The 24,601-nt window shown below is 42.9% G+C and overlaps 4 protein-coding genes across 5 annotated transcripts; 3 read left to right on the forward strand and 1 right to left on the reverse strand.

Annotated features, from left to right (window-relative positions):
• The first annotated feature begins 175 nt into the window (after positions 1-175).
• Positions 176-3,370, forward strand: fam110a (family with sequence similarity 110 member A). Its single transcript, XM_068733502.1, has 2 exons — positions 176-338; positions 1,592-3,370. The coding sequence occupies exon 2, from the start codon at positions 1,744-1,746 to the stop codon at positions 3,004-3,006; it is 1,263 nt and encodes a 420-aa protein (XP_068589603.1). The 5' UTR covers positions 176-338; positions 1,592-1,743; the 3' UTR covers positions 3,007-3,370.
• A 600-nt stretch (positions 3,371-3,970) lies between these two features.
• mfsd2al2 (major facilitator superfamily domain containing 2a-like 2) lies at positions 3,971-14,069 on the forward strand. 2 transcript variants are annotated; one of them, XM_068733499.1, is made up of 14 exons: positions 3,971-4,153; positions 4,955-5,074; positions 5,158-5,282; positions 5,387-5,519; positions 6,346-6,424; positions 6,790-6,956; positions 7,843-7,933; positions 10,334-10,452; positions 10,625-10,708; positions 10,844-10,927; positions 11,017-11,129; positions 11,349-11,507; positions 11,593-11,769; positions 12,903-14,069. In XM_068733499.1, exons 1-14 carry the CDS (start codon positions 4,052-4,054, stop codon positions 13,309-13,311), a joined length of 1,962 nt encoding a protein of 653 aa, XP_068589600.1. In that variant the 5' UTR covers positions 3,971-4,051; the 3' UTR covers positions 13,312-14,069. The 2 variants fall into 2 exon arrangements, with proteins under 2 accessions (XP_068589600.1, XP_068589601.1); XM_068733500.1 differs by having other exon boundaries at positions 11,364-11,507.
• A 706-nt stretch (positions 14,070-14,775) lies between these two features.
• LOC137889586 (peptidyl-prolyl cis-trans isomerase FKBP1A-like) lies at positions 14,776-17,516 on the forward strand. Its single transcript, XM_068733504.1, has 5 exons — positions 14,776-14,883; positions 14,976-15,023; positions 15,628-15,740; positions 16,168-16,342; positions 16,623-17,516. Exons 1-4 carry the CDS (start codon positions 14,847-14,849, stop codon positions 16,297-16,299), a joined length of 330 nt encoding a protein of 109 aa, XP_068589605.1. The 5' UTR covers positions 14,776-14,846; the 3' UTR covers positions 16,300-16,342; positions 16,623-17,516.
• A 158-nt stretch (positions 17,517-17,674) lies between these two features.
• Positions 17,675-24,498, reverse strand: LOC137889584 (syntaphilin). Its single transcript, XM_068733501.1, has 5 exons — positions 23,162-24,498; positions 21,321-21,432; positions 21,068-21,199; positions 20,717-20,866; positions 17,675-20,629 (listed from the first exon to the last, which is right to left on the reverse strand). The coding sequence occupies exons 2-5, from the start codon at positions 21,362-21,364 to the stop codon at positions 19,360-19,362; spliced, it is 1,596 nt and encodes a 531-aa protein (XP_068589602.1). The 5' UTR covers positions 21,365-21,432; positions 23,162-24,498; the 3' UTR covers positions 17,675-19,359.
• Positions 24,499-24,601: the final 103 nt, after the last annotated feature.

A 24,601-nucleotide genomic window follows, 5' to 3' on the forward strand; every position in this document is an offset into this window, starting at 1 on the left:
CAGACCTTTGAACAGCTTGTCAGCAGATACAGATGAGCCACGACTCCTTATCATCCAGCCAGCAGCACTAAACAATGGCAGCGTCACGTGACCAGAAAGAGGTCAGAAATGTTTCCTTGTAGGAGAACGATCGGACCAATCAGCGAGAGAGGGGGGGGGCGGAGCCAGGAGGAGCACACATGAGTTTGTCAAACAGGTTTGTCTTGAGCTGCTGCTGCTGCTGCTGCTGCTGCTCATTTCAAACACTTTCACACACATTCTCCTCAGCAGGACCGTGTTGTTCGCTGGGCTGACAAGAAGCCAAAGAGAGACTCAGGAGATCCACGGGGACCGCCAAGGTGAGTTCTCTTTAGAAATACCGAAAATAAAAGAATCTGAACTTTGACAGCTAACCCACACCTTCATAGAGGCAGAGTTGAGCTTGTCAGGACAAGACTAGTGGAGGCCTTGAGTACATGTTGGACATTTCTTTTCGTTTTGTTTACCTGCTCCCCACCTTTTGTGTTTCTGCTTCTTCCTGCTTCGCTCCATGTTTGTCATTTACTTGCTGGCACTTGACTCAGAAACATTCAATTAGTGGCTCTATTTTTGTTTGTCTGACTCACCTCTCGACAATCCTCTTTGCTTTGTAATACCACGCCAGCCTGCTGCCCCTTTTTAATGGTATATATATATATATATCTATATATCATGGTGCTGGTGGTCTTTACTTATTACTTATACGTATTGTGCGTATCTGTAGGCTTCAGGTGAAGAGTGGAGGTTCAGAAAAGGTTCCCGGCTCTGTCAGCAGGAGTTTGGCCTGGCTCAGACTGGCATGGCAAATATGTAGAGAATGTGACTGGCCGTTTGCAGGCTAATTCAAACGCTCGCAGTATCTTAAGTATATACAGAAGTGTGAAATAGGCCGCCTTACCGAGTTCACTATTGTGACCTTTCACCACAAGTTGGAGGCTTGTCACTGAACCAGAAGAGGGATGCTTAAGTTGAACCCCGTTGTTCTGACTTTACTTATCTTACAGAGGCTCGTAGTTCAGGAAGAAGCCCGATTCAAACCCTGGCAACTGGCTGCTTTATTTAAAGATGGGGAGCCATTGTTCCCATAGCAGCTGTTGGTGTGAGTGTGATCGGCTCTGTATTGCCTCCAGACAATAGCTTGTTGACAGCTGTCCTGATGCACCTCCCCGTCACACACACACACACACACACACACACACACACACACACACACTCACTTCTGCCACTCTTTTCACGGGCCTTTCTACTGACTGAAAATGAAGTGTCAGTTTTATTGTGTGTTTGTCTACGGGGAGATGGATGACTGAGGGTGATTGTTCAGATCCGTCTGTGCCGGCAGCCAATGAACTTGTGAGATGGAGAAGTCTTTTTAGCGGCTGATTGGCTGCGGTCTTTAAGAAAGGGGAGGGTTTATGGGTGGACGTGTCTTTGTGGCGTTGGCTGTGTTACAGCACTAAAAGTGTCTGAGGAAGACACTTGCTTGTCTTTGTCAGGTAAGTGTTTTATTGACTGTTCATTTGAGTTCCCTATTGATCCGTCTGTGTCCTGACTGATGTGTCTCTCTCTTCAACAGGAAGTCCAAATGTCAGGGAAGGTAGAGCTCCTCTGAGATGCTGAGTTCACATCTCAATTTCTGCAGAACCGGGAGATTTATTTCAGGGTGGCCGAAGAAAGAGCTGTGAACACAGAGCGCACGAGGACAGGTACGACTACTGCTTTTACAAAATGCCTTTGGAGACTCTCCAACACCCAGGGAGACAACCGGCGAGGACCGCTGTAGCTGCTACACCCCCACGCTTGCGGCCCAAGGGGCCAGTGGGGCCGGACTTCTACCGGCAGTTCAAGACGGTAGCGGGCGGACCAAAGCAGAGTGCGGTGGAGAGGCTGGAAGCAGACAAGGCTAAATATGTCAAGAGTCAGGTGGCTCTTTCTAAGCAGCAGCCGGTCAGGCCTCCTGAGGTGCGTACGCCTCTGCTGAACCCCGGTACCGCTCTGCGGCCCACCAGGAAGACCCCCACCCAGACGAAAACAAAGCAGGAAGAAGTCCAGCTCGACTTGGAGCATCTGAGTAACCTGATCAATGGTGTGAATGATGGTGCCGCCGCCGACTCAGAGGACAGTAAAGCTCCGGGTGGCGCTGACAGGTCGCACGGCTCCCCTTGCCCCACACCTGCAGGGGCGCAACAGAAAAAGGAAAGGCCGTGTCCACCCCCTCGCCCGGACTGGTCCAGTCCAGCTAAGGTGAGATTAAAAGCCTCTGGGCCTCCCAAGGTGGAGAGTCCCGGCTCTTCTGGGTTTCCAGCTGCCAGGACCGTACGAAGAGTGGACGTCATGCCTCAGGCCAGCCCCGTGAGGACGCCCTGCAGACCACCTCAGTACAGCCGGCAGCCCCTTCAGCCAATCCCTTTACACTCAAAGTTTCCACTCCACCCGGCTACTTCACGCCTGCGTCTCTTCCACACCCGGACGACAGCACGTCCTTCCCCTCTGAAACCTGTTGTTGCTTTGTCTAAACCTGACAATCCTCCCTCCTCTCCAGCTGACACCCCCGTCCCTGCTCCACCTCCCCCCAGCTTCCCTGTTTTCCCTCCTCTCTCCCCAGCCATTACCCGTTTGTCCTCCTCCAGCTCCAGGAAGCGGCCCTCTCTGACCCGGTCGAAGTCGGACATGAGCGACCGGTGCTCCCGAGCCGGGACAGACCTGGAGCGCTTCTTCAACCTGTGTGGTTTGGACCCTGCAGACCTCCAGTTGACTGGATCGAGCTCCGACATCGTGTCCATGGCCCGCTTCCGCAGCGTGAGCGCTCCAGGGTCCGAGTGTGCTGGCTCTGGTAAAGAAGAGGAGGAGGAGGAGGAGGAGGAGGATTGCAACGCTGCAGAGCGTGTTCCCTACGGTGTTTCTGTCATTGAGCGCAATGCAAGAGTAATCAAATGGCTGTATGGACTCCGTCAGGCCAAAGACAACGCAAGTAAGAGCACAAATTTATAAGATGGCGGAAAATGTCTATAAGATTTAGAAAAAAATAAAAATGTCAACATGTCAAAATTGCATAACAGAAGGAGTGATGGGATCTCGTGATTAAACTGATGTGATGGAAGCAATTTGTCTGCAAAGTAATTAATTTCCCTTTTTGTTCCCATGTTTGTTCGTTTTATATTTTGCAAAATTAGAAATGTTACGACATTTTTGAAAAACAGAAGAGACATTTTTTTTTTCTGTGGGTCTCATAATGGGGAAATCATCTCTGGTCACGATCACGTACATGAACAGCATCAGACACTGAATGGTGGAAGCATCTTCTTTGGCGCTCAGAGTTGTGAGCATTTCTCCTGAGAGGGATCACGGCTCAAACTCTCCTGTAACTCCATAACAACAAAGAGTCTAGGTCCATATTATAAATCATTCTAAACGTATGTATGATTTGTGAAATTGCTTTTGAAGCTCTTTCTCTTTCGTTGATCATGAAGTTGTCGGGGAGAGGAGAACAGGCTCAACAGGCTTCATACGATGGAGGAGAGTTTCACTGCTGTTCCACAAGAGGTCAGAGCAGTCCTTCCTGAGAATCATGGTCCAATTAAAGCCGTGGCCTCTTTGCCTCAATCTCAGAAGTAGGAACTCAGAAAATAGTAAAACTTCCAACTTTTAAAATGAGTTTTGTTTAATTTTGCTCCCTTGTCAAATTTACAAGGAGCATCACCTGTAGAACCAGTAGGAGGTATTTAGATTTTTTTTTATATACATACATGGTATTTAAAACAATTCTAACAAATGATGATTTGTTATTCCTCACTAATGAATCATGTTTCGTCAAGGAACAGATGCAGAGTAATCTTTGTTGTTGAGTCAGTTCGTTCATTCTCATTGTCAGACAGGAGCAGGTGGGCTGGATGACAGCGCCACACTCACAAAGGCGAAGGAGTTGCTCAACCACATTTCAGTGTCGAACAAGTGGGACTTGAATACAGATGTGTGTGGGTGGAGAGAGCTACTGTAACTGTTCGGTCTGCATGTTGGAGTTGTTCGTATTCACAGGATGAGTTGTCTTGATCATTTTGCGAATCAAGTACAGACGTTAAAGAGTCGGTTATTAAGACAGACCACAGATAGAAACTCATGCAGCGAAGGTCAGCAGAGGGTAAGTTTCCCAAATTAAATATCTTTAAAAATATTACCAAATATCCTCCCGTTTTTTTCCCCCTACTTTTGCATTCGTATTCAAAATAGGCAAATGTTTATCTTTTCAGCGTAGATTGTGTAGGTGTCTTTTGTAATACCTCAGATAACATTATTATTTAATGTATTTGTCTCTCAGATGTGACCCCTTAAATTCAACCGTCTCAGCAATATTGTTAACATGTTTTCTGGATTGTTTTGATGTTTCGTTTGAAGCAAAAGCCTGATTTGAGATTAAACGGGGAAAAAAAAGCTCAATTTTGCATTGATGTCATTTGAAAAACAGAAAATAAAGGCCTGCTCCTCTCAAAAATCTTCATACAATAAAAGTTGAAAAACATTGACATTATTTACATTGGGTCATATAGACTTATTACATCACCTATTGTGATATTCTTCCATATTCCATAAATACTTGTTTGGTTTGAAACACTGCTAACCAACCTGGTGTGTCTCTTTTTTTCACGTAACTTCATACTGACTATAGAGTCAAAAGTTGTGTATGTCTGCAGGTTTTCGCAATGTAACTGAACACGACACGAGAGAAACCAGATTTCTCTTCAGTGGGAGAAGAAATCTCAATTAAAATCTGAATTTGAAACGTTCTGCAACCCACGCTCTCGCTGTGTGACGAGAGTGTGAACAGAAAAACTGTGGATTCACAAAACGGCTAAATGTTTGAAGTTATTTTCTTTATTTTTTTAAATAGACAACAGAAATATCCCTCCACCTTCCTGTCTGTTCTTCTCTCTGGTCTTCACAGGGGTCGGGGGGGATTCCTCTGACCAGGAAGGTGTGTTATGCTGTGGGTGAGGTCCCATATCAGATTACTACAGCTGCTTTAAACATTTCCCTGCAGCTCTTTCTCCTGGATGTTGTGCGGGTACGAGTTCAAAATGATCTGTATTCCTTACGATATATGTGCTTTTCTAAATTTCAAAATAAAGTACCTCAGTATCTCTACAGATCGAGGCCTCCTATGTCTCCATGATTCTATTCGTGAGTCGGGCCTGGGATGCTGTGACCGACCCTCTGGTTGGATATCTGGTGAGCTGCAGTAACTGGACACCCGTCGGAAAACTCAGGCCATGGTTGGTTGACGGAGCCGCATGTTTTAACACACTTCGTAATGAATTAGGCTACGATTCATCTGCAGGCGCTGCATTCAACAGAGCCGACAATGTTCATCCCACAGGCTGATTCTCTCTACTCCGTTTGGCATCCTGTTCTATCTGATGCTGTGGTATGTGCCACACGGTTCAATGTCTCAGGGTCTCAGCGTGCTGTGGTTCCTCACAGCGACCTGCCTGTTCGAGACCCTCATGAGTGTAAGTCAGGGTGCTACGGGCACTTATCGCCCAGTAACTCTTGCACTACACTTGTATATTTCCATTTTAGGAAGATAGATAGATAGATATATACTTTATTCATCCCGCAAGGGGAAATTTGTTAAAGATAGATAAGACAGATTCATGTATTCTTACTTCTACTTCACTAAATCTCAGAGGGATTTTTGTAACTTTTGACTTCACTACATTTCTCTGACAGCTGCAGTTTTCAAATTAAGATTTTACAATAAAAAGACATATAATAGCCTTATAAGGGACAATAAAAATGACAAAAAAAAAGTGTTTAGCTGGGGCCTCTTGTCACAGGTTACAGATGAGTTGTTAGCAGTTCCACCAAAGATTGATTTCCCCTCTTATCTTCTCAGATGGTTTGCAATGGCCATATATTGTAAAAAGTGAGATTTTTATATATATTTTTTAATTCTGAAGCAGGTCTGAGTGCGATATAAATACTGTGAAAGTATCAAATCGCTAAATCCATGAAGAAATGTTTTAATTAAATACACTTTTGAACGCAGGGATTTTACTTGGAATGGAGAATTGTTTTACAATGTTACACTGCTACTTATTTCACCGCTGCTTGTACACAATTCCTCAATCATCTCTCCACCATCTTGTGCTTCGGTAAACTTCCTCCCTCTTCATCTTCCTCATGTCACCATGGTGACAGAATTTCCCACTAGTCTCATGACACTGTCGCTGCCGCCGCTTTGCCTCCAGAAGCTGTGTCACCATGGCTACTGAGTTTCACACGCCTCATGTGCTGTCGGTTGGCATCATGTTTTCTTCTGATGTCCACTAACAGTGCTACAACATTCCCTACCTCTCACTCAACATGTTCCTGGGGGGAGATCACAGAGACAGGGACTCTGCCACGGCCTACAGTAAGAGTACCAATACTCCCAATCATCTCAGATGCTTATTCCCAAATCAAACAACATGTAGACCAGGATTTCTAAATTTAGAGATACTTGTATTTCCCTTTTATGCAGCTTTATGATTGTACTCCACCACATTTAAGAAGCGTTTCTGTAGATTAATCTACCCAACAGCATAAGAAGAGGTTAAAAGCACATCCACAGCAATTAAATGCAACATTTCTGTTGATGTTTTTACTTAAGGTCTTGAATACCGGACTTGTAGTGCAGTATTTTCCCCTGTAGCCTACTTTGACTGAAGCAAAGGATCTGAATAGCTTACTTCTTCCACCACCGCACTTCTTGTCCCCTTCTCTGACCTTCTTTGGCAGGAATGTGTGTGAAGATGGTGGCCATGCTGTTGGCTTCTGCAATGCAGGGTCAAGTCGTAGCGGTGTACAACAACGAAAAGCAAGTGGGCTGTGAAGATCTGGACCAGGCTCATGAAACAATACCCCAGAGCACATCTTCCCCACAAACTGCACCACTTCCGGAAACGGTAGATGAAATGTGAAAATAAAAGTGGTCACCCTGGCTGAGAATGAGATAACACTCATATTTCTGTAGCAGCCCAGCAGCGTTGCATTGGCATTGTACTCTCGTAGTCCCAGGAGTATCTTGTTACCCTGTAATCAGCACAACATGGGCCTTCTTCTCTGTGTGCGTGTGTTCTCTTCCTTTCATGTAAGGAGTTAATGTTTCATGAGAAAATATAACCACTCTCGTATTTGTCCATTGAATATAAGGATGGAGGAAGGTGACGCTCAATTAAAACTCAATAATTAGTTTGTTTCAATTGTACAAAATCAAGTGCTTGTAGATTGATTTTTATCACCGACAACCCGAGTCAGGCTAGCTGCTTTCCACCAGTTTCTATGCTAATAAGCTAACCGTTGGAGCCAGTGAAAGTTAGTGTAAACTAGCATAAAAACAAGGCAGCTAGCCTGACTATACAATCCACATTAGAGCAACATTAACCTCACTAATTAAGACATTATCATTTTCTTGTTTATTTATTTTACAAAAACGAGTCCTGAAATGCTAATTTGGGCTAGCTGCTTCCTCAGTTTTATGCTAATAAGCTAATCGCCTCGAGCACGTGCTTCATATTTAACGTTAGCTAATGAACAAATGAGTGGCAGGAATCTTCTCATCTAGGGAATATTGTGCATATTTAAGGTTTATATATCATCACTAAACTGTTGACAATAATGCTATAAACCAATTCTTAAAAGTGGAATAACTGGTCCTTGTCATGATCATAAGGCAAAGTAATCCCAAAAAGATAACAGAATAACACATTTTAAGCAGCAACTGTTTATTTGCAGCATAATATTGTGCTTTATTTATATGTAATTGTTAGATTTGTGTATTTTGCTCCCCAGCAAAAGGCTTTCCTGACCTCAGCCCTGATCATGGGTGGCTTGTTTTTCCTCAGCAGCCTGGTTCTCTTCCTGGGGGTGAAGGAGCAGCGGGGTGAGTCTTTCCATGTTTAATGCTTAAATATTGAATATAGATAGATAGATAGATAGATAGATAGATAGATAGATAGATAGATAGATAGATAGATAGATATTGATATAGATACATACATGGGTCATTCTACAAAAACGGTGGAAGTGCTGTCACTTACTTGTCCAGACACCAAAATCCTTTAAGTTAACTTAAAAATCACATAAATTGTACATATTCAATAATTAAAGACTGTCCTTGCAATGATAAAACTACATTTATTCTTTTAATTGTCAATGTTTAATTTGGCAATGTATTTAAAATCCTAAATTCTAGGAATTGTCTTGTCACTTTTATCATACATGGAAGTGGAGCCTTTACCTTTCATTTAAAACTTTTTTTTTCATGAATTAAATCTCATCAACATTGACATTGTACATTACATATATGAAATAGAACATAGACAGTTAAAGAAACCCACATCTGAACATTAAAACTGAATATATTGAACAGTTTAATGATTTTGATTTGCCTCTATATTGTCATTGGTGTCACTGGTGTTACTGGTGTTACCAGGAAGAGGAGTAACACTGTATAAATGAGCCACATAAAAGCTGCAGAAAGACATGAGGAGAAGAAAAACGTTTAAAATGATTGTCTATTTGTATAATTAGACTTTTGTACTTTTCCTTTTGTCAGGCATGGCGAAATGAAGTGCCTCTGAAAAGAGGAGCAAAGTAAGAGATCTAACTGAAAGGGAAAGGAGAGCTCAGAGAAAGGCATGGTGTGTTAACCAAGCAAGACATAGACATAGATGAGAGCAGCACAGACCGTCTTGACCCCGCAATCTCATATCAAATACAGCATTGGAAACAATGTAATCACCCACTTTCCTTATGTGGGCTCTAGTGTTATGTTTGACCACAAGTGGGTTTCAGACCTTTCGCAATGGTGACGCATTTCACTCCTTAACAAAAGAAAGAAAAAGTAAAGATTTCCAGAGACTCTTTTTATGTTTTATGTTCAGTATTTCATCAATGTTTTTGTCAGGCAATGACAACAAGGACGAAATGTCCGTCGAAGCAAAGCAATGGCCAAAGGAGACAAAGAAAAATCCAGGAATTGGAGGAGAAACTGAAACTGGTCACAAAACAATGTAACAAATACAAGAGGAGATACTTCTGTTTCACAGAACAACGGCTATCAGCAAATTCTGAACATTCTGAGAGTCCTGGGAGTCAAGCCACAAGAGTAGAAAGAATACTTCAAGGTGAGACACTGACAACGGGGGGGGGGAAACACAATCACCGCACAAAAGGTCAAGAAGCAGAGAAGGTTACTTTGTCACTTATTGCACAACCTTCATGTGAAGTTTGCAGCTGAGCATATAAGGTTGTTTCTTATGCCGTCTTCTGCAGACACAGAACCGGAGAAACGAAGCACAATCACAGTCAAGAAAGATGTGTGACGATAACAGAACATGAGCTTGCTACTCAGTTTCAAGACAGGCTCTTCAAATTTCGTCCGTACATCTTCAACATTCGGTGGCAGTACAATGCCTAGAGAGACTTGTGAGAAAACCTGACCTCGAAGGACTGCCTCATTCACATTGATTTTAGCGAGAACTACAATTGCAAATATGCAAGAGAAATAAGTCTGTGAGTCTTCTCACCGAGGAGAAGGCATGACCCAGTGGCTATATGGGCTCATCTTGACCCTATCCTGGAGATGGTAAAGGGGCAAAACCCTGACGTCCAACACCTGCAACACAATACAAGCAGAAAGGCAACTTCTATATTAATTGACTCTGAACCTTGTCAAAAAGGCTTCCGGATGGGTTAGGAGGGGCTTTAAAGAGGTCTGCAGATGCCTTAGTCCACCACGGAAGGGACATCTCCGATGCTAAGACTCTTCATCGGGTGCTTACAGAGTCGGGCACACATGTGAAACTGTTCTATGTTAGCAACGAAGATGTGGAGTTAAGGCCAAAGAAGATGTAAGACGCCCCTCTTTCGGCGATAAAGGGGACTATGAAAATTCAATCAAGTGTTGAGCATCACACCTGGACTCCTCAAATACAGAGACGTCAGTTGTTTCTGCCAAGCAGCAGAGGACGTGTGATTTTTTTGATTATAGGTAACACCAATGACAAAGAAACACGTGAATTTTTTTAATGAAATATATAAAAAAAATTAAAAAATACATTAAGCTCAACGTTTTGTGGATTCATTCAGTTTAGAAGTTGGTTCATGTCATACAATACGTTTTTTGGTATGCAAGGAGGAACACATTTCAGCAGATCTGTTCTATTCCACCCTTTCTGTAGAAGGACCCACATACACGTTACAATACAAAGCCAATGAGGACTTTGTTTATCCTTGCTATTTCACTCGCCTTTCCTTGACACCTTGTTTTTGTTGGCAGCCCCTCTCTGTGATGACAAAGTACGACCGCCCTACGTGACCTCGCTGAAGATGCTGATGTGTTTCATTCCTTACCAACGACTGGTGCTGGGCTTTGTGTTCATTACGCTTGGTTTTCAGGTGCAGTTTGAGCTCCGTGTTGCATACCTCGGCGCTGATGAAAATAAGATAATAAGATGAGATGTATTTCTAAAAAGGCATGCATGTATTTAATTGTTCGAAGAAGATGAATGCTTAAACCATAATTATATATTTTTTTTGTATTTAATGTCCCTTATCTCTTTTATCTCAGACGAACCTGGGTAATTTTGCACTTTTTTGCAGCCATGCAGCTGGGCTGGGAGCCCAGTTCCAGCACCTCCTGCTGGTTCTGCTGGTAAAATGACTCCACCCTCTACTCAGCATGATGTTTATATATGCACTAGCTGAACTATGTCAAAAGCCTTCTAACGATTTACAAGACAAGAGTCATTTTAAATTTCAAATGAAAAGGTCTTCATATTTTTTGCAGACTTCTGCCTTAGTAGCGGTTCCTCTGTGGCAAACAGTTCTTCTGAGAATAGGAAAGAAGACCACACTTTACATCGGACTATCAGTAAGAAATCACACTTATCCCTGTACAATAATCTGTATGATGAGAGTCATTTTTCCACTCCTTAAAGCCTGTTCATGTCTCTCTCTCAGCTCTTCATCCCAGCAGTTATTATAGTTGCCTGTGTTCCCAGCAACCTGCCAGTCTTCATGGTTATGTGCGTTCCGATAGGATTCAGCGTGGCAACCATTTTCTTGCTGCCCTGGTGAGTCAGCGCCCAGCGAGGACACACTAAAACCTTTCCAAGACTTCCTGTCAGATCTAATCAGTATCAGGACCGACTGTTGTGCACATGAATCATTCACAACGCCTCTACCTCACCCTGGCTGCTTATGAATATTCTAGCAACGATCAGTTTTTTTGTTGACCGGTCAGTTCTCCTCACCTAAAATTGACACGGTGGTTTTGATATAACATCTGTCAGCTTGTTCTGTATCAGGTCTATGCTCCCAGATGTGGTGGACGACTTTGCTGTGAAACACCCCTCCTGCAAAGACCTGGAGCCCATGTTTTTCTCTTGTAATGCCTTCTGCAGTAAGCTGGCCGGCAGCCTGTCTGTTGGCATCTCAACCATGACTTTACAGTGAGTCAATCTTCCGGGGCCGCTCACTTTATGTGTTATGTACGCCTGTTGGAACCGTCACATTTTGATTTTTCCCCGTCTGCAGCTTCGTGGGCTACAAAGCCGATTCCTGTAAACATGGCGCCGGAGTGGTGACGGCTCTGACCGTGCTGTTCTCACCGGTTCCCATCGCGTTTTTGCTGATAGGGATGGTCTTTTTTCGCTCCTACCCAATCAATGAGAGGCGATGTTTGCAGCATCAGGAACAACTGACCACATTTCAGTAAGTGGCTGTTTGGGTGAATTATCCTCTCAAAAGAGGACGCCACAAATGGCTCCTGACATGTCATCTTTAAAGTGGCTATAATGGATATTTTCATAACAACAATGCATTGAATGACAATGAGAAAGGGGTCACTCGTAGTGATGAACCTACAGAGTATTATCACCCGAATCTACAGCTCCCCTCCTCGGCTTTAGGAAGTGAGTTTCAGCTTATTATTTAGCTGTCCCACAGCGTCACTGTTCACTCTAACCGCTTTCATAGCGTCGTTTTCAGACTCAGCAGGCAGCTGTTTTCACTGAAAAAGCTCTGAAAACCCACTGAGGATTATCTGCTCAGAACCAAACTTCAGGCACAGTTAGAGACCTATATCCCTAAACAGCCTTAGAGACCAAAAACAGAGATAAGAAAGAGCAAACATCTGACTTACATTCATCAGGTGGACAGAAACACGTCTCTAAATGAATGATAATGTTGCTCCATAATTGCTGGATGTGTAAATAAGCAACTGTTTGCTAATAAGTTCCCCATATCAACTTCAAAAGGTGATATGTCAATGTTGTGTTCACATCTTGTTTTTGCTGCTCCCAACAGGCCACAGAACTATTTCCTAGCAGTTCAATTTAAGTTCACAGTCAGGGGTCTGGATTTCAAATATATCAAGCTGTGAAGTTACTTTCCAGAGTTTGGAATCTGTGGTTTGTTTTAGCATTGCTACTGCATTTCAAGTCAGTATAGAAGATATAGTAATTTTGGGTTAAAATGCTTAGTTATATTCTAGCCAAGAGTTAGATGAGAAGATTGATGCTAACTGACGCTAATTAAATCTTCAGCCAGGGGCCTGTTAGCTTAGCTTAGCATAAAGACTGGAAACAGCAAAAATATGCCTTCAGCGGCTCAAAACAGTGAAATATCTGATATTATATAGCTACAGAATAAGTTAGTATTCTTATTAACTACACTTATGAACCGTTGGTCTTTTGTGATTTGGCATTATATGCAAAGATCACTCTTTTCTGATTAATTGTATAGATCTCATTGAAATTCATATTTCTCTGAAAAACTTCTGAAAACCAATTAATAACCAATTTTGTTATAGTCATTATTTTTTGTCTTTTTTATTCTTCATCTAGCCCAGAAGCCACATCATCATCATCATCATCATCCTCATCATCAGACCTGAGAGAAAACGCAGAGCAGACATCAATTCTGCAGCCCCATGCTAGTGCGACATCAACTTCACATGATAACATAAAGACCGACATGTTGCACAAGGCAAATTCCTCACCCGGCTGTTACAGTCGTGATAGAATATGCTCAGTTAAGCCGTGTGTCCATTCAGATGAGTCAAAGAGGCCCTCTGGAGAATACAGCAGGCCTAAATGGGTTGTCCAGTCAAATGTAAATCCTCAGTGTCACAAGCAGAGACTCAACTCACTCCAGCACTCAGGGGAAGATACATTGGGGAGGAATGTTCCTGAGAATGATCCTGGGCCTTCCTCCAGCAGGTCAAATGTGAGAGACAAAATGTCATGGGTATAGTCAGATACCACAGCTTCATATTCAGCGTACAAACATGACAGTGGTGTCGATCTTCTCCTCTAATGCTCGCCAACAAAGCAAATAGCTTCCCAAAATGTCAAACTATTCCTTTAAGTAGTCACTTTCCCATAATGTACCAATCCTGTAATACTACCTTATTATTTATAGCGTTGTGTTATGTATTTGGCACTGTGTAGGAGGTTTCATGAAGGTGGTATTTTAAGGCAGCACGACTCTCCTTTTATTCCCATATATTATGTGAAATCTGCTGGTTTGAAAGGAATATTTCTTCATGCCAGAAATCGGAACATGTTCAACCGATCCATAATTCTACGTGCATGTAGTGTGAGGTTCATATTAACCTCATCTGAATGGACGTTTGCTTTTTTTCTGGATCACACAATCTGGAAATGAACAGCTCCGTAAGAGTACTCATCGTAACAACGTATCCAGGATTGTGTGAAGGGCGAGAATTTTAAAGAAACACTCAAGTGAATGTGAAAAATACTGATTGGGCTTTTTAAATTAAAATGTTCATTGTTTTCTTGCTGTCATGAAAAGTCCCGTAAATAATTCCCTTGAATATCACATGTCTGGACAGCATTCCTCTATCAATTGTTTCTAGTGCCGTCTAAGAAGTTGTTTATTTTTTTAAAAGGAGGCATTGGCTGTCCTTGAGATTAAAGTTGACATTTTTTTTTTGAAATTATAGTAGCTTCTAAATTATAAGTAAACTCTTGTTGTCAATGTTTGCAACACTTGAAACCTGCGTGAAGAGCTTTATTTGTTAACACTATGCTTGGAAATGTTCTATTTTGTATTCAAATCTCTGAACTTTTTGGTGACATTACTGTATAAAAATGGAGGAGAAGGTTGGTGTGGCCGTGTCTGTCTATCCTGAGACGTATATGTCACATAGACACTAGCATAAGACATGTTATAATATAATAAAAAGGTATGTTGTGGGAGTAAATCGAGCGGGTGGACAGGGATTGTTACTGGTGAGTTTATGCTTTTATCGCCACGTACCCGTTGCCATCATCCATTCAAAGTATGAGTTCCAGTATCCTCCGGTTGGTGCTCATGGCACATATACTTTAATTAGTATAAGTATTAGTACTACTTTTAGCACAACTAGATAATAAAAAGCCTACAACGGTGGTATGTTGTCAAGATTGTTGGGATGAAGCTCTCCCTGGCGGCCTGCTGGCACTTTTCTGCCCATAAAAGATGATTTGTGGACACTTTAAAAAACAAGAGAACATGCAAACACTTATTATTGGATCGGATGACCACAAGCCAACAATCACATGTTGTTATAAAGATCGTCTTAGGTTTTTGTTACAGTTCGTAAAACATGCGGTTGTCTGGGTTTAGTTGCCAATTAAGATATATTTTTTTATTATTATTATTAAAAAAAGACTCCCCCTTTATAAATTGGTGCCCACCAGCCGCACGTCAACAGGACGCCCTCTGCCTCCTGCTTCCGCTCGTACTGTAGGGTGATCAAGAGGAAGGATACCCGAAGAGCCAAGATGGGAGTAGACATTGAGACCATAACTCCGGGCGATGGTGGGAATAATGTGCCTCGTTTAACGACTTAAATACGGATACATTCAGTGTGTACGGTCCATTGTTAAACACTCTCTCTCTCTTATTTTCAGGACGGACATTTCCGAAGAAGGGGCAGCGCGTCGTGGTGCACTATGTCGGTGAGTATGGAGGCTGGACTACTGCTGAATGGAGCTTCACAAATCTGGACGCTTACGTTAATGTTTTTGGGGTGTTTTTTCTTTGTTTTTTTTTAAGCTAACATGCCCGTTAACACGAGCCGATAGCGGCGTGAAAGCCTGTTGTTTGCGTGATTTGTTTCAGTTAACTAGCTAACTGGTTGCATAGTGCTGCTTATATGCTGGCTAGCATCGCAGCTAACGTCCAATTGCCATGTTTAGCGTAACAAATTGCTTGTTGTGTCTCTTTCGGCTAACGCTAGCTAAGGTGGCGCTACAGCCAGACATTTAGCTCGCAGACGTGTGTCATGTATTGAACAATTCAAACGTGTGTGCCGCTATAATAACCAGTGGCATTAAGAAGGACGGAGCTCTTGTCGAGCTAACGCTACCCGTAGCTGCTGTCAGCCCTCTAACGTGAGCTAACCGGCCCCATGATGCTAGTCGGCTAACGGTAGCTCATAGCTCTGTAACCGTTAAGAGGCTAAAGGGGGACTTATCAACAAACCCAACTGATTGTCGAGTGATGTGTCGCTAGATATCTATATCTATATATTATGTTTTTTGGGTTGTTTTTTTTTATCAGGCACACTGGCAGACGGGAAAGTGTTTGATTCTTCGAGGTCCCGGGGGAAGCCGTTCAAATTCAAGATTGGACACCAGGAGGTTATTCGTGGTTGGGAAGAAGGAGTAGCGCAGGTGAGGAGCTCGTTTTAAACTCTACTAACGTTAATAGCGAATATTAAGCGTTATACTATTTATCATATGTGTGCTACTTAAGTTAATGGCAACAGTAGTATATCTGTACGTAATTGCACAACGTCTCTTTACATTATACTGCTAATTTAAACTAATTTATGCACATTCTTTGGACAATCTTGTTGCACAAAGCTGTTGAGCTCTTACTTTTTAAACAGATCTGTTCATATTTTTTATATTTTATTTATGCTTCTTGACTGTTTTCAGTGCTTGCTTTCTATTTTTGGAAGAGAAACAGGTTTAAAAATAAATAATATAAAATCATTTTCCTCATGTTTTTTATTTCCAATTTTAAAGAATGGATTCCATGTGTTGTTGTTTTTTTGCAGTTGAACTCTAATAAGTACCTCTTCCATCTCCTCCACAGATGAGTGTAGGTCAGCGTGCAAAACTGATTTGCTCACCGGACTTTGCCTACGGCAGCAAAGGGCACCCGGGGATCATCCCCCCAAACGCCACTCTCACCTTCGATGTGGAGCTGATCAGTCTGGAAGCCTGAAACTTCTGCACTCACTTTGTTAAATTCCACTCAAATTTTCAGGGTGAGAATCATTTGTATCATTTGAACGATCTGTCTTGACTGTGTACATCATATTCTGGGTGGATGGGGGGGTGATTGTGTAGCCCTTTTTTTTTTTTTTTTTTTTTTCCCAGCACTTACATTTATTGTATACACACACGTATGTGACTATACATTCAGCCGTTGTAATTTAGCTCGATGTCTACAGATTGAACAGTATGCGTAGTCTTCATATCCTACAATCCCCTCTTGGTTCTCCTCCCTAACCGCAGCACTAACACCTCTTTTTCGTTTCACCGCAGGTCGACTCCTATCTTGGGAACATGGAGGAAAGAAGATAACCGATGATTCCTGCTCTTGAACCCTGCATAGGACCTATGTCTATATCTTCACTAGTTCACTCTCCTTTTACGTTTAGATACAATTTGTGTTTCGTCACTTTGCTTTAAAACTTTATCCTCCATGCTATTCTTTAGGTTCCATCCTGTAATAAGTCATAGGCCATTTCATCCCATGTGTTTTTTGTTTTGTTATATTCTGCTATGTATTTTTTTTTTTTTTGGTGATGTTTTTTTATTTCTCCTAAAAAAAAAAAAATTGACAAATTGTGTCTGCCATCAGGACCAGGTTTTAGATAAGTGTCATAAGTATTGAATCAATCTCATTCCTGTGGCTCTGTGGCCTTTACACTAAAATTGTATTGATTGCGGGTAATTAATTGTCTTGGATAAGAATAAATTGTTTGACACAATGATATTTCTATGAATTACCTTTTTGTGATACTTGTTATTGGGTTAAATTTAAAAGTATGGAATACATTGTAACCAGGGATTCATGAATCAAGCACATTACAGCCATGAGCAGCCTACAGGTCTCTGCAGAGGGAGGATTGTCTCTGTACTGCAGCATCAATTCTTAATTTATAAGAGTAAAATGACTATTGCTGAAACACTCACAGCTGGACGTCTTTGGGCTTGTGGACTGCAAAACATCTGGGGGGGAAACATTTTATTTTGCCAAAACAAAAACTCTTTGGTGAAAGGTTTCTAAACTTGCATGGTAAGTTCCCCTACAACGATTCGTAGGCCCATCGTGGGGTTTGTGATTCTTTGTTTGAAGGAGTTGTGTGTAACAAGCTGTGGATGTTGTAAAAGGTCTGTTCCGTACTCGAAAAAACATTAAAAGAGTAATTTTAACACGCTGCTAGTTTCCTTCCCTTTTGGATGATTGTATCTCACTGTTAAGATCTACTAATCAAAAGTATTACCTTTTTTTTTTTTTTTCTTTTTTAAATCATTTATGAATTCATATTTAATGGTATTGCAAAAAACACTACACGCTATAATAAAAGAAACCCGATAGAAGCATATTTTATTTTCCAAGAGGAGAGGAAATACCCAGGGCAATATTTTCTGTTTCTTGTGCAATAGTACAGTTGATCACCAGTTCATTTGCATGTACAGTACAAGCTGATGGAAGGGTTAGTTTCACAGGAAGGATAAGTGAAATATCGAGCATTTTCTATTATGAAGGAAATGTAGTTACTCTGGAGCCGAAGTCAAACAAAAAATAAGTAAAAGTTCCAACTTTACAATATGCGTCCCTCCAAACATAGATATAATACACTTTCTTTTCCATTGAAGTTTTAAATGTGTAGCTGTTCCTCTGTCTTCAGCTGACTTATTGATTGAACAATCAACACAGCCTTATTGGAAAGATCCCTGAAAGCTAAAACATTGCTCTTTCTGCAGAATAAGGCTGAAATCGGTAACCACACACACACACACACACACACACACACACACACACACACACACACACACACACACACACACACACACACACACGTCATAGTTTATCGTCACAATTGAGCCATTTCAGTCGACGCGCACAAAAGGGCCGCTTGTCAGATGAGTATACATCGATGCACACGGTCCGTCATTATTATAAACTGCTAAACAGCGCTGTGGGAGCGACCTACACTGACGCAAAGTGTTAAGCTTTGCTTGCAGCTGTGCAAAGATCATGTGCAATTAGAAAATATATCACTGTATCAAAAACAGTTATCTCTTCTCAAAGTCGGTAAACAAAAAATGCTCATCCAAGTCCTTTCATTCATGTCGCTGTGTGGATCACCATCTACTTCCTGTTCTGCCTTATTCCTATAGCTTTTATAGAAACATGTGATTGTAGATACACAACCGGATTAAAGTCCGTCCTGCTGAAAAAAGCTATGAGCACAGTGCTTTGTTTGGCGTTTTCTTTACTTTGTATATTTAGTTTGTAAACTGCAGATGTTTTGTTATTTTTAAATATGAATTAGTTAATGTTGAGGATGAACGTCCCACCAGGATCAAATAAATAGTTTTAAACTCCCTTGTGTTGTTTATTGGCAACAAAATATCAGTGATTTGTCTGTTCTGCTCCTCAGAACCAGATTAGATGCACGCGCTTTCAACCACGTTCAATATTTTCGTGGGTGGAAATGACTTTGCTGCCTTCGCTCGCTGTGCTCTGTGAATCTGCTATAGCTGCTCCTGCACAAGTCAGATAAACACTGACTTGTCGTGTGTTTGTTGATGCCCAACAAATTTCATGACTGCGACTCTCCCATTTAACAATTAAAAAAAAAAAAAAAAAATGTGATGATGAAAATAGAGGAGCATTCAACAGACACTTTTTCTTCTGCTCATTTTCATAAAACAAAAGTGCATATCTTTGCCCAGAGGGCATCATCTAAATCCAGGTACAGGCTTTTTTAAATTCAAGCAAGGGAACCCAACCAAACTGTGGGTTACATGCAGATTCCGACAAAGAGAACACCACTTAAACCTCAGGCAGTAGCAGTAAGTATATTTGAGTAATGAAATAATGCACGACTAATCAGTTGTTCTCTAAGGCGAGGCATGACCACGAAATCACAAAGGACGGTATGTAAAACCTAGAAATCTTATTTATGAGGAGATATCCAACAAACGGCAATGAGCAAATCGTAATGAAGTCAGCATTGCAGAGGTTGGGGGTTGTCTTCCTAGTGTCTCAGATTGGTGTTGTCCCATTCATGCTGGTCGGCCTGCGTCCCCTACCCGCACCCCTGCGGCGCAGTGAGTGGAGGGCCACGGCGCAGCAACCTCTCAGCAGGGAGCCGATGTGATACACCGGCAGGACTTCCCGCGACGCCCCTCGACACAGCCACGCCATGGTCGGGACCACCGGCATCGCCAAAGCCAACAGATCCACGAGGAAGTAGCGGCTCCAGTGGCAGAGCTGAGGGGGATACCCGTCTTCATTCGCACCGTCGGTTCCGTCCCCATCGTCCTCCTCTATCACCACCACCGTAGCGTCCCGCCTCTCTGGGACAGGAGCTGTAGGTGGGGGCTGGCAGGTGTGGGGCTCTGCTGGCGTCTTTGTTACCTCCTCTGGTTTGTCGGGTGGTAGCGGCTCTACCCTGTATGAGCGCTCAGCGGGGAGCCCGGCAGGTAAAGACGATGGAAACGCATGTGGTTCTGAGGGGGTGACGTTCCCTGTGGCTAAAGAAATGACACTCAGCTCTTCGACACCGCTTTCCTCACACAGCCAGGTCATGGTTGGGCTGCAGGCCTGGGAGCGCACCTCTGGTTTCTTCTCGGCTGCAGGAGAGGGAGTAGGGATAGGATCGCTGGCAGGGGCAGCAGCGGCTGTTTGCGCTGCAACCGGGGCCTCCTCCTGAGGTAAATGCAGGAACAAGTGGTGATGAGGGAGGTAGGTGTGGCCGCTGCAATTGCAGCTGCTGCTGCTGCTGCCACTGAGGGCGTGGCAGGAGTGTGACATCGGCAACACCGTCCCCCCTCTGCACAGCCTTTCGTAGGTGGAAGCGCGCGGCACAGCCGGGGGGCCTCGCATGTGGCCCTGCGGAGGCAGCTGCTCCGACAGGAGGGCCGCCTCCAGCAGCAGGTGGGTTTGTCCTGCCGGGCGAGACGCTCTGCTTGACTCGGGAGCGTTCGGGCTGTGCTCCAGCTGCAGGGCCTCGCTGCTCAGTCGGGTGCGGGTGGCGCTGCGACTCAAAGTGCTGGCCGGGGAACAGCCACAGGAGCGGGACTTGCCCCCTTGCCGAGCTGCCTGCAGCCCCGAGTAAGGCTTGTGGTCATGGGGGTTTTGTTCGCGGACGCTCAGGTTGGACTTCACTGTGTCCACCACCTCCTGAAGGTGTTGGATCTCCTTGCGGGCCTCTTTCAGCGCCAACTGGGCCTCCACGCGGTGACATTCCTCCTCTATCCAGTCCTCCTGCATCCTGTACAGTTGGGTCCTCAAGTCATCTATTTCACAGTCTCTGATAAAGAGTAAGGGACAAGTGAAGAGCAGAGTTATTTCTCTTTTACAGAAACAAACCAAGGTGGTTAGCAAACAGGAGACTCACCTGTGTTGTAGTCTTTCCACGTTGTCCCTCAGCCTGGCTCGCAGATGTCGTATACACACCTCCTTCTGCTGCAGAGGGGTAAGGTACTGCTCCGGGGTGGGGGGCCTGATCCCATGGTTGTCACTGCAAGCTGTGTGCTTTGCTTGCCGCCTGAATGGACAAAAAAAAGGTAACAAATGTAAAGTTCTTTGCTTATTCACGTGTGAGAATTGTGAGTCCGGTCGACAACAAACAAGAGGAAGTGAATTGTGAAAAGCTGGGAACATATCAAACTGCTGTTGCATATGACCCTGGAGGCATATTAACACATCAAGATATACAATTCTCTTTGTACTATGACTGATAACATACCTGGGTGTGCTGGGATATGTCCGAGCTGTGGGGCTGCCCTCTGCCGGCCTAACCCGACCGGGGTAGGTGTGAATACTGGATGTATCACTGTGGGAATATCGCCCGCTGCCGCCACCAGTGCCAACTGAGCGCCTTGAAGGGAGAGACCACATTGCATTCTTTTTACAATACAGTGAGAAGTCAGAAAAAACAACAACAAATACCTTCTAGCATCACTCTGAAAGTGAAGGTGTGCAAAGGATGCAAACAGTACCTGCGCTGACCTGAGGAGGGCTTTCGACTCGGAGTGAGCGACATTGACGGGCGAGGGACCTCCAACCGCTCCACTGCTGTCTCTTAGAGAGGGACGCTGGGAGCCCTCACAGCTGGACCGTAAGAACAGTTACAAAAAACACATCAGAGGCAAAAACCTGCAAATCAGCTAACGGTCATCTAAATCACAAACACCCCTTGTGGCATACTGCAGTGTGGCCATTATGTGCTTCTTCACTGCAAGTCAGTGACAATAATGTTACCAATAATGTACGCCAGCAGCAAATAAAGCCTCCTTTCTGTGCTGAGACAAAGGGGAACAGTGAGTTCACTGTCAGCTGCCTCTCTCTGAGCTGTGTCCTGCAGAGCTGCACATAAACGTGATGAACCTTCACATTAACTGGTGTCAAAGGGCAACAAAGTACAGCTGACATTTGGTGACAAAACTACAGGAGTTTACATAAAAACAAAAAAAAAAATCACCCTATCACAGCAAGCATTTAAAAAAATCTAAAATATTTAGATAGACTTACTTGGATCTTCCATGTTAAATGTATTCTGTAAACAGTTTAATTATATTATCTGTAATTTATTCCCTCATACATCAAGATATCGACTACAGACTGAAAGGACTTAAGCATTGAATGCGCTGGCTGAAGTTTTAGGCTTATTTACTTATTATTTTATCAGATTAGTATCTTTAGATCGTTTTATTTTGGTACATCTTATTCTGTTGAACTCTGCTGCAATGAGCAGTTTAATATTTATTGTTAAATGAATAAAAGGGTCAAAACAGGTTTATATATTCCCCAAAGTGTGGTATCCCGGCACTGATATCTATACCCAACCCTAGTCCTATTTGTTTAAATGTTGTGCTGTAAAAACTAGCTGTGGAGTGATAAAAAAAAAAACTCCCAACACAGAGGACATGACCTCAGTGGTAGCTCCGCCCCCTGTTTATATATAAAAGTAATCAGGTAGCTTTGGGTGGTGGCTCACCACCCCAATCATGGAAAAGTTCATTTCTATCTTAAAGCAAAAATGAACGATGAGGACAAAATGTTCTCATCCTTCTTGAAAAGTGACTTCAACGTGCTGATCTTTAGGCCTGAAATAACCTGCTGATGGACACATCTGTGCGGTGGCTGCACACACACAACAGATAATCTACCGATAATGAAAAGTCTAATCGAAACGCACGCATATTAATTCATTTTCGTCCTATATTTAAATTCTAGGACGACGACACAGGACATCTCACCTCCCTCTCTTCTGTCTGCGCAACAAGTGGCAAGTACGGTATTGGTGAGAAATACGCAATCATCTTACGTAAGTGTGAGTATCGGTGTTGTGTGGAGGCGAGCAGCACACATGCAGCAGACGGACGGAACTACTTAAAGCAGCATTCAGACGGGGAGATGAGATAGTCAGCTGATGGTGCCACAATGCTTCGGGATAAACGGGGATGTGTCCTTGAATAATAATTATGGCATTAAATTACAGGATTTCCCCCCCCCCCCCCCCCTCCCCACATCTGTCGGCAATACTGCAAAGCAGGCAGGTCTGGTGTGATTACTTTTTTTTATTATTATTATAAGCCGAAAAAAAGTCAGCTGACTACAAAGGAGTCTCTAAACAGGACATCTAACAACCCAGCAGGTACTTTCCATCAAAGAAAACGCAGCTACTGATAGAAACAGTTGAGTAACACATTAAGTCCTTAATACGGTTATTTAACAGAGACGCTATTACTCTGGATCTCAAAGGTTCTGGTTAGCTGTGCACGCGCACACAAAACACCGACACAGCTGATTTTTTTTTTTTTTTTTTTTTAAAACAGACCTTCATCATAACAACACCATTTCGGCCGGTGGAAGTTGCGCATCGTAGAGAAGCCTCGGTTCCCGCCACACTTGATGGTCGATGAAGAGTCCCTGGTGGCAACAGGAAGAAAAGATGCTGCTGATGCTGACGCGAGTCCATCCTGCAGCCATGGAGCCCGGAGACGAAATGAGGCGACTGCGTCTGCTGCATCGGTGCTTCTTAAAGTGGCAGCAGGGGGGCGCTTCATTGGGCACGACTCCACCGCACGTTAGCGCGTGCTGGTCGCTGGGATAATGTATTGTCCGACAGGTGAATCGTGATTTAGGAAGCCCATTAATGTATAAACACGGACTGAGGAACAGGGCTGCACTGGTTCACGTACGACGCCTCGGATGATGGATGAGTGCAGAGGAGCATTCACGGACTAATGCACGTCACAGGAAACTTTGTCCCTTAAAGACAGAAATACATGAAACCACTTCCAGTCATGTGTTTATTTCAATACAATCCACAACAAATTTACAATTTCAGAACAAAAAAATAAAAACATTTAAAAAGACTATATACAATGAACTACACGAACAAGTGGGAAGTGGGCACTGAATTCCTGTTTTGTAGTCATTCCTATGGCTTCTAAGCATAGAGTCTGTATTAGTGGTCGTATCCTACTGTCATGGGTGATTAAAAAAAAAAAAGTACGTCGCCGTCCCCAAATGTGTGACGTCAGGCCTACAATGAGCACAGAGTAAAACAGATGACTTACACATTCTGACAAGTTGTAGACTGATAGATAAATACAACTCATTTGACTCTATTGAATGTATAATTTAAGTCACCTCATGTGATGTTAAGACTTACAGCGCAGGGCTCTACAGAAGTACTGTACCGAGTTTTCTGGATTCAAGCTGCCTTGGATGACAATATATGCAAGTATATGAATTTAGTTTCATATCCCAAACTTCAGTTACATCAAATGTATCCCGCTGAAGCTGCAAAAATGCAAACATCTAGTAAACGTTCCACCTTGTGTTTTGCATCGATTACAGGGAACATATTTAAATATATGTAAATATCATCTGTACTTTAACCGTAATCATTTGCAACATTTGCTTACAATGAAATGTCAGTTTTGCTTTCCTCCCTCAGATAAGACATGACAGCCCTGTGTTCAGAATAAATACAGGAGGAACTGCTGTAAAACATGAACTGAACATGCAAGACATTTCAGTCCAAAAAAGATCACAAGAATAACTGTAACACTGTAAAAAAATGTAGGGATGAGAAACTCATATCTGAGGTCAGAGGCCTAATAGAAGGGTTTTAGACTAAACGTTCCTTCATTGAGACTTTCCCAATTTCTCACAAATGAAAAGTACAGAGAACAAGTGAAATAGTATTTACAAGTATACCAATGTGCATGACATATAATTATATATATATATATATATATATATATAT

This window comes from Cebidichthys violaceus, unplaced genomic scaffold, assembly GCF_023349555.1.
Source record: "Cebidichthys violaceus isolate CVI_PGR_0920_01 unplaced genomic scaffold, fCebVio1.0.p SCAF_6, whole genome shotgun sequence".
Taxonomy (NCBI): domain Eukaryota; kingdom Metazoa; phylum Chordata; class Actinopteri; order Perciformes; family Stichaeidae; genus Cebidichthys; species Cebidichthys violaceus.

Coding starts and splice junctions, on each gene's coding strand:
- fam110a (XM_068733502.1), top strand. CDS start 1,744: ATGCCTTTGGAGACTCTCCAACACCCAGGGAGACAACCGGCGAGGACC.
- mfsd2al2 (XM_068733499.1), top strand. CDS start 4,052: ATGAGTTGTCTTGATCATTTTGCGAATCAAGTACAGACGTTAAAGAGT. Junction 4,154..4,954: donor GCAGCGAAGGTCAGCAGAGG/GTAAGTTTCCCA, acceptor TGGTCTTCACAG/GGGTCGGGGGGGATTCCTCT. Junction 7,934..10,333: donor GGGGGTGAAGGAGCAGCGGG/GTGAGTCTTTCC, acceptor TTTTGTTGGCAG/CCCCTCTCTGTGATGACAAA.
- LOC137889584 (XM_068733501.1), bottom strand. CDS start 21,364: ATGTCGCTCACTCCGAGTCGAAAGCCCTCCTCAGGTCAGCGCAG. Junction 20,867..21,067: donor ACATATCCCAGCACACCCAG/GTATGTTATCAG, acceptor TTGTCCATTCAG/GCGGCAAGCAAAGCACACAG. Junction 20,630..20,716: donor GTGGAAAGACTACAACACAG/GTGAGTCTCCTG, acceptor ACTCTTTATCAG/AGACTGTGAAATAGATGACT.
- LOC137889586 (XM_068733504.1), top strand. CDS start 14,847: ATGGGAGTAGACATTGAGACCATAACTCCGGGCGATG. Junction 15,024..15,627: donor CGTCGTGGTGCACTATGTCG/GTGAGTATGGAG, acceptor TTTTTTTATCAG/GCACACTGGCAGACGGGAAA. Junction 15,741..16,167: donor GGGAAGAAGGAGTAGCGCAG/GTGAGGAGCTCG, acceptor TCTCCTCCACAG/ATGAGTGTAGGTCAGCGTGC.